General features: G+C 32.6%; 1 protein-coding gene and 1 non-coding gene across 2 annotated transcripts; both read right to left on the reverse strand.

Moving 5' to 3' along the window:
- Window positions 1-290: 290 nt before the first annotated feature.
- On the reverse strand, window positions 291-376 carry TRNAY-GUA (transfer RNA tyrosine (anticodon GUA)). Its single transcript is given in 2 exon segments — window positions 291-326; window positions 340-376. It is a non-coding gene; the product is annotated as a tRNA-Tyr (tRNA).
- Window positions 377-1,167: 791 nt separating this feature from the next.
- On the reverse strand, window positions 1,168-8,707 carry LOC146940181 (putative pectin methyltransferase QUA2). The gene is made up of 9 exons (XM_085753827.1): window positions 8,450-8,707; window positions 7,239-8,122; window positions 7,015-7,147; window positions 6,134-6,374; window positions 5,059-5,272; window positions 4,719-4,897; window positions 4,303-4,606; window positions 3,328-3,466; window positions 1,168-1,726 (listed from the first exon to the last, which is right to left on the reverse strand). The coding sequence occupies exons 2-9, from the start codon at window positions 7,949-7,951 to the stop codon at window positions 1,568-1,570; spliced, it is 2,082 nt and encodes a 693-aa protein (XP_085609953.1). The 5' UTR covers window positions 7,952-8,122; window positions 8,450-8,707; the 3' UTR covers window positions 1,168-1,567.
- Between the last annotated feature and the right edge of the window lie 701 nt (window positions 8,708-9,408).

A 9,408-nucleotide genomic window follows, 5' to 3' on the forward strand; every position in this document is an offset into this window, starting at 1 on the left:
GAAGTAGTGATTATGGTTTTTGAAGGTTTTAGAGATAAAGAATGAAGAAAAAGCCATTGAATTGAAATGAGTGATGAATGAAATTGTACTGTGACAACGGCTATGGTTATATATATATATATATTTTTTTTTTGAAAGGGCTATGGTTATATATGGATGCTGATTTAATTTTGTTATATGGTCGAAAAAATTGAATCGAAAAAATTAGACAAAAAAAATTCCGACGTACCGGATTCGAACCAGTGACCTTTATATGGTCGAAAAAATTGAAAAAATTAGACAAAAAAAATTCCGACCTACCGGATTCGAACCAGTGACCTAAGGATGTCTGTTTACCAACTACAGTCCTCCGCTCTACCAACTGAGCTAAGGTCGGTTGCTGTTAATTCAACTAATTCAATATTTATATTACTGAATAACATGTAATAATTTCCAACTTTTTTTCTTTTTTCTTTTTTTATCAAATTGGTATTGATATGTAAAGTATAATGATGGCATTTTGTTTGCTTTTGTCATGCTAATAACGTACTCCGCAAAATAATTCTATTTATTTTTATTTTCAGGAAAAAATGATTTTGTTTTATCCACTATTGTTGGTGCTACTTCATAAAAAAAAAATTGGAAACGTTTTTTTTTCTCTCCTGTCACTGAGACATTGACCTAACCTTCAGCATAAAACTCTTCATTACGTGCAATCGCCATTTTTACCATTAAAAAATGTATAATGTATTTGCCTCTTTTATTTACAGTAAATAGTGAGTAAAGTAAAGGAAATAAAAAAACTATTATGTTGTTACAGTCATGATTAGATATGTTTGTACATAAAATTGATTATTCGTTTGTTCATATGGTATTATTCATTTTACATTCAAAACTGCACATTATAGAGAAGCCAAATGAAAAACAAACAAAAAAATCCGAAGACCCTGAAAATTAAAGGGCTTCACTTGCTGCTAAAAGTTTTGGAGTGTCTAAAATAAATAAAACTTTGAAATAAAAACTTCTGCTGCAATTTATGATGCAAAATGCCACAATATTGAAGTTATATAAATTGTACAATTGACTAATGGAGAATGTGGTTTTGATTTCACATCATGAACAAAATTACCAAAATACAATTTTTTTGGGCTATTACAGGAAACAATAAGGAGGAAAACAATGCTTCTATTTGCAATAAGGGGAATTAACCACTGAGCGTTTTATACACCACAGCAAACAAAAATAACTTGTTTTTTTCATAATCTTTTCAATATTAATCATAAGTCCGTGTAACTGTAATCAGACATCACAAGAGAAAAATCATATCTAACAGTATACTTCCTCATTTGTTCTGCTCTTTGTTTGGTAATTACATGGTCCTATGTATAAACCTTACGGTTACATAGGAGTTGTTATAGTATCGATGACGAGCATTCACTCTTTCTCTTTCCACTATTATCTTTGCCAGCTCTTTTCTGTCCAAAATTTTCAATCCCCACTTCTATGGCGGACCATTATGATAATAAATGAACATTATGAAAATGAATATATGAATACTATGGTTTGATTTCTTCAGGACTTGAATGAATTAATTTGCTTGTCTCTTAAAGAAAGGCTTCTGGCAGATCAGGAGTCTCTGATCACTATCACTTTCGATTTCTATGACTCTTGCGTCCCACTTTAGCCGAGTCGTTAAAGCTCTAGCTGACTCTATTAAAGGAACCGTGTCGCGAATAATAATCCAACCCTGCACACATGACAATTCTTAGCATGTATGATATCAAGAAATATGGTATACCAAATCAAATGACCTAGCTATCTAATGAAAACTTCCTGCAATTCTTCAAATTTCTCTTTCACAACATGCTTTGCAATTTGGAATAATTATTACTCTCTCTGTCTTATATCAACTGTCTTATATTAAGTGTCGTTCAAGGCAATGCAAGTGTTTTAACTCAAGAAAATCATTAATAATCTTGTTCAAAAAAAAAAAAAATTAAAAATGCTCACTCCATAGTTAAATGACCACTTTCGACTAAAATACCCTTGTTGTAATAGAGATTAGGTGGAAAGACAAATTATTTAATGGAAAATGCTAACAAGTGCCCTAAGGGCATTGGTTAAGGAATCAAAAGAAGTAACATTTGCATGGAAAAATGTGTAATTATGACTTTGACAAGCATTTGACTTGTATTTTCAAGACACAATTTCCATTCTAAGGTTCCTTAAACAAATCACTTAGGGCACTTGTTATAGTTATTGTGATATCAACTTAGTAGTTTTCTCCTTTTATCTAAGAAAAAAAGTTATAGCAACTGCTGCATCTATGATACATCTATGATGCATCGACGGCGAGGTAATTCACAGGATAGTTTGGAATGTTTCCTTGTCAGCATAAAACAAAAAGCTAGAAAAATTGGCATAACCCGTTTAAAATGGCACAGGACTTGACACCCAATTGGTAAATTGATGTATACCCAACTAAACGTGTTAAATATCATGCTGAAGTAAAATTTTGAACAGAACATGTGAAAGGAAAGCCTTAACCGGGCCTAGAAAGGAGCAAGCCAACTGAAAGCTACAAAAGTCAGGATCATACATTACTACAATATTATGCCATATGGGGGTAAATTTATATAGACGAGTTTGTAATCTTTATAATTATATCCAGGAACTTTTGCAGTCATTTTAGTATTATATTATATGCTCAAATTCAGGCCCGATCAGCTTTGATTCAATAAATAAATTACATTATAAGTGTCAATTTTCTTATATGGTCATTCATTTATGCTTGGAGGCAAGTGCCAATTAACCTAAATTCACCTTGTTAAGAGTTTGCTCATGCTTTTGAAAATATTACCCTCAATCCAACTATAAATGTTCAATAAAAGATAAATTTATCTATGCTGCACAGCTATATATATTTTAACACCTCAAAACATCAAACAATGTGAATAGAAATCTCAAAAAAATCTTTTCTAAACTAGGTAAGGTTGGTTACACAAATCATTTGAAGTCATAAATTCCTGCCATGAATCACATCCGAAGATAGACTACTTAACTCCAAATCTATCTTCTTATAGTTTTCCTTGGTCTCTTCATACCTCTAAATATTGGATCCTCCATGTGTAGCTTACACTCTCCTTACCAATGCTTCTATGGATCATCATCATCTAAATCCAAACCATCTATGCTAGGACTAAATCATCCATTCTACAATGGAATCTATACCGACTTCTTATATCATAATTTCATTCTGAATTGTATCTTGTCTTGTGTGAATAAGAAAACATACACACAGAAGATCAAATCCGTAAACGAAAAGCAAATCACAGTGTATTTACATACCTCTGGGCGAAGTAACCGGTCAATTTCAATGAATATATCAAGCATGGTACATCTGTACTGCTGAGAATTTTGAAGGGATAAAAACCCTGCTGCGTGTACCAAGTCATAGGTTCTAGGGTAGGTTGGAAAGGCTTCACACCTGCAATCCCCCGATCATAATTGTAAGAAAACTAAAATTTGTTTAAGACGTAACCTATTGTACACGTAATCAAAATTCTAAAGCTTCTCAATAATTAATAATTCTCAACATTCCACATAGTAAATTAGTTTGCTGGAATGTTAAATTTAAGCTGCAAACTTAAGGGTCTGAAAAATTAGAGACATAAAACCACTCGCATGCCTCCAATTAATTAGTTAAGTTTTAAGAGGCGTTGAACTTTGACACTTTTTCATGACTAAGTGATTGTAAGTACAATCTCTGCAGTCCATATTCACAACTCAAATAAATCCTAAAACCAAGCAAATCAAATTGTATATTGTCCATGCTCAAGAACAGACAGCTCTCGCATTAAGGCTGTTTTAGATGGATAATCATTCAACTACTTTCACCCAATAACTTAAGCTTCTAGGTTGGTTCAATGGATTAGTTCTTTCAAGATATAGAAGTATAAGCTTCATTATCCGTTATTTTTTTACCAGGTTTTTTTTAAAACAAATACCAGATATCTGAATAATTTTTTGCCAAAACAAACTCAAACATTAAGAATATTCAAATCTTAGTGTAAATGTTATATCCTCCACCATAACGTTAATAAGTACGAGGCCTTGATCAAGGTATTAATGCTTATATTTTACATCTGGGAAAATTACGAAACCAATAACTTTATATATTTAGAAGGGGTCAAGACATTATAAAATAAAAGGTAAGAAAGAAAGAATTTAGCAGATGAAAGTGAATTTCACATTCAGTCAAGGACAGAAATGCAAACAGTGAATTTATTAAATTCTAGTATAAGAGAAAGAAGAATGAAATACCAATCATGCAAAACGCCAACATAACCGCGGTCCTGGATCATAGGAAGATAGTTTAGTCCATTCGTCGGCACCACATTCATGACCCACACGGATTTTCTAGATTGCAACAAGGCAGAATTAAAACCACCAAAATGAGCATTCATGTCTAGCACGTTTCTTAGCATGTTGAAAGGTGGTGGAGGGTCCTCATCACCAGGTCTCTTTGGATGATCAGAAAATATCAAAGGTGACAAAAGAGACCAATAATTTCGTACTGCTGTCCTCCAGCTTTCAGCGTCCTCAGCAAATTCATCGGGTTGCAATCCTAATGCAAGTAAATAGACACATATTAAGATAACCTAGCGGATAGGAGATACATTCAGTAATATTGTACAGTGGAATCTTTCTATTAAGAGTTCTAAGAATATAACAGTTACCATATATTTCAAGCTCGTTCTTGTTCGGGTAATCCCTGGAAGGCCAGGTTGCTCTCTCTTCAATAGAAATCCAACGGCTGCTATGTGTTCCTCCGATGCAATTTTGCAGTTCTCGATAGTATGGAGACTCCACATCATAGCCTCTACTACATAAAGGAGGAGGAGGAGAGCTGTTCTTTCTAGAAATACATACAAACATACAGGAATCAGGAATACTTGTAAACAATTCTGCAATAAATATATGCACACATAATTTAGAGATATAAGTTAGTAGAAATTTGGTTCACACAATATAAAAAATGAAATAAGCTTTCATAAATACACGCCGCATCAGCATTACCTTGAACTATAGCATTTTCTTTTACTAGTTTTCTTCCATACAACGGTTTCATCTTGCTGTGATAGCATATCCCAGCAAAGGTTTTCTGCAAAATCATGTATCAACTTCCACCTTTTCTGACTGTCTTTGTTGCGAGCATTTGTAAGTGGCGAAGTCCAGACAAAGTAGCCCCCAGGTTTTAAAAGTCTATCAGCTTCAATCAGGAGAATTCCATCTATGGCATGAAATATGAATGTTAATTAATAAGATCAATCAGACTCTAGATATTCAATGGGATCAATAATGTAACTACAAGGTGCTGTAATATTAATAAGTACAGAAAAATTGAGATATGGTTTTAGAGCTGATGATGAAGTTTTTTCCTATTGTTAGGTTAAAACATTTAAAATGGAAAAATATTATGAAATAAAAACAGCTTGATGCATTAAATTCATACAGACATGAGGAAGAATTTGAAAATTAACTCCACACGGAAGAGATCAAGATACTAACGCAAAACTTGTTGAATCTACAGGACATAGCCTAGTGGGAAAAGACTTGGCCATTGTTGCCTAGTTGCTGGATGAGGCCATGATCTTGGACTTAGTTGAAACAACCAAAAACAATATAAAGCCCAGACAACTTCCATTATTTTTCCTTGGTTCAATTTCCAAGATATTATTGTAGGTGTAAGCTTCGTGGAGAAAAATTTAAATAACCTACGAATGGATAAATTGCAAAAAAATAAAATAAAAAATTACTTGGACCAAAATGAGGAGCCTATACATTAAGCATAGTTGGAGGTACTATAAATTATATAGAAGGATGGCACGTTAAATTTTTCATTGTTTCCGAAAGAATGTTGATGGTCTAAAGTCACTACGGAAAAAAAATACAACATCACAACAGACAGGTCTATTACAAATATATTTTTTCTAATTTTATGATATCAAATTCCTTCTTCAAATGACATTTATAATCTAACATCTATCTGAAAAGACAAGTCATCTAAAAAATAGAAGGTTTTGTCAAATAAAATAATAACAGAACTATGTTGACCTTTCAGAAAGTATCATGATGTTGATTTTTGACATACCTTTCTGATCCCAATCTATGCCACATCTAGCACAATGCAGCATATCAAAGGAGAGAGATGGATAAGGCAACTGTTTTGTAGTGAAAGAAGCAACCATAGCAGGAAGACCCCTCTCAAGTGTAAGTTGAACTTGACTTCCGGAAGGCTCGTAGTTTGCAATGCACATAGTTAAAAGTTGACTGTGAAAGAGGTGTGCTCCAAAGCTACCATAGCCACAACCAATGTCCAGTATGGTTCTAACCTGCGAATTTTAGAATGCTAATCAAAGAACATTTCAGGCAAGGAACATCACAGTCAAACTTTAAGAATAAGTTCATGTTCACTACTACCATAACCTATCAAAATATCTTTCACAACACAAATCCCCCCAAATGCAAGGTAGCGTAAAATTTATAAATATAATTGATACAAACTATTACAAAGTTAATCACTAAGTAGATGAGTAGATGCGCACAGTCAAAGATATTAAAAACTTATTCAACGAATCCCAAAGGATTTTCTGGCATTATAAAACAAACTATTTTATCAGTGTAGGGAAAAAACAAGATTAGATCAGATGAGAGATTAGTAAGGTTAACATTAAATTGAAAACATTTGAATTTTTTATAGATTGGTCACAGAAAATGCATGAAGTATAGTTAATCAAGATATGTATATATTTTTAATATTAGTAATATTAGAAAAATGAGTTTAAAGTCACCGCAGATATGAGACACCTACCCACCCATTTATCACACTTGCGCAAAGTGGAGTATGCTTGAATCGCTTGATTCCATAACTAACATATACAAAAATAGTGAAATATGACTATAAGTGATGAAGGCCACCACAAAAAATTAAAGTGTTCTATTTTCAGTGGAGAAAAAGAAATGTTAAGTTACCCCTGCTTGTAGGAAGTTAGATTCGTTTCTAAGTCCAATCATTTCTGCGATTTGGTGTGTGTAGTCTTCAACACCATCGAACATAAGAGAGGCAGAACGAAAGGAAATTTGCTCTTCATCGAGCATCATCATCCTGGAACCAAATAAAAAACACGAGAACTTTAAGAAGAAATGATGGCTGAAAGTATGCAAAGCCACTAACAGAAGAGATCTATATCACTGACCTCTTGGTCAAGCTTCCAGAAGAAAGAACTTCCTGTGCAGTGATTTTAACATTAGAAATCCAAATAACATCCCTTCCAGTAGGCCACCGAAGAGGAATTTTGTAATTCATCGGCGAGAGAAGTAAACAATCTTGCCTAAGCTCGCGGCCACATTGCCGATCAAACTCACTGCCATCAGAGTAACCCTGAGCTAGATTATCAGAAACATTAAAACAAGGAACATAGTTTTCAAACTCCTGAGAACAGAATTCCAATTCTTTCAATCTTGAAGGAGCGTAAGAAATCTCTCCGATATCCAAAAGGTCCGATACAAGTTTCTCTTGAAGTCTTCTATAACCATGGTAAATTTGACCTCTTGATGTAGTTGAAATCGAGACCGTCCACCAAAACGACCCAGCAAGAGCAAGAATAACTATCAACACTATACTAAACTTCATGAAAAGAAGAATCAACTTATGCCGACTTCTAGGAGTGCCAAGAATGAACGGATCAGGCGAGAAACCATTCTCGGTGACACCAAATTTAGAATGTGAACTATTATCTGCAAAAAGCAACCTAAAGGGCGACGTCAAATGTAAGGGACTCTGATCAGAAGAACCTCTTCTATCCAAACCATCTTTTTCCGTTTTATCTTTCGATTGTGAATCCCACGAATCGATACTATTATCCGGGATCCGAATCCCAGACACACCTCTGTACAATGGCCCGGACATTCTTCGACCAAGAAGCTCGTTTGGTTCGGCGCTTAAATGTGCAGATACTAACTATATAAAAACGCCGAAAAAACTAGTTGAAATTTTGTTATTTCAACATCACTCAAATTTATATGGAACAAATCATTGGTGAAAATGTGAAATATTTCTTCAGCTGAGTAAATACAAAACCTAGCATAACAAAAAATAGAGATACACTTATCAAGATTATAGCATTAAGTAGAAGCAAGTTAGTATTAATTAAGCGAGTAAACAAATTAAAGTTGGTATTAAGAGAATCAAAAGCATTAATTAAATCAAGGAACCAGATCCATGAATGAACATAAGATTTAATTAATTATTATTAATTAAAATAAAAAAGCTTGAGTTGAAGAAACATAAAAAAACTCAAGCTTATTTTCTTTATTTAGAAACTAAAAAAACAATTTTTATACATCTAAATGAAAATTGAGGAAATCCCATTTAGATCAAACGTTTTGAAGAAACAATGAGAAGTACCTTGTTGTTGAGAAGAGAAATTAAGAATGACGAAAAACAAAGGTGAATTTTGCGAATCGCAGGAACAAGAACAAGACCTTGTTGTTGTTGTTGTTGTGTTTGGTTTGTGTGTTGTGTTATTACTCACTCAGTTGTTGTTTTGAATGTTTAACTGTGCTTCTGAAATTATGAACATGAGATGAGAAGAGAAGAAGAGGAAGATTTTGTTTCTGATCCGAATGTGATTCAGACACACTTCTCTCAGACCAAGTGTTAATTAATCTCTTAAATAATTAATTAGTTTTAGTAATAATTATGGATTATTATTATTATGCTTACATACTACTATTACAACAACAAAAGGTGATATGCATTTTTACACTAACGTTTATAAAATTAAAAAAAAAAAATATTAGTTATTTTTTTACACTAACGTTTACAAAATAAAAATAAAAATAAAAAAAATATTAGTATATTTTTACCAGCAACATGTCTACAATTGACATATAACTCAGTTCCAAGGTTTTATCTAGGGTAAAAACATATATATTGGATTTGGAGATGAGTTTGAATTTCGTATGTGTTTTAGGAAAGAGTTAAATGTAAATTCTGTAAATAAGTAGCTTTGAGTTTGATCTTTAACGAGTTTATATGGAGGAATATCACATATTAAAAGAAGTCGTTCTTTAAGCAAATTTTTATATCTCAAATGATTAGTCTCTAAATTTCACTTAGATATCTTAGCTACCAAAAATATATACTATTTTATTATGGTTATTTTGTAAATGCATTTATTTATTTTGATCAAGTAAGAAACGATTTCACATCTTTCAAAAAAAAAGTAGTTAGTGTTATTTAATATTCTCAATTTGTATTATCTAAATAGCTTTCATATATAGAAACTTATTTCATGATAATAAAAGATTAGTACTAGTACATAGGATTTTAAGAATGGGATCATTAAATATGATTGAGTCTGC

This window comes from Medicago sativa, chromosome 3, assembly GCF_051527215.1.
Source record: "Medicago sativa cultivar Bolivia chromosome 3, Bolivia_mono, whole genome shotgun sequence".
NCBI lineage: Eukaryota > Viridiplantae > Streptophyta > Magnoliopsida > Fabales > Fabaceae > Medicago > Medicago sativa.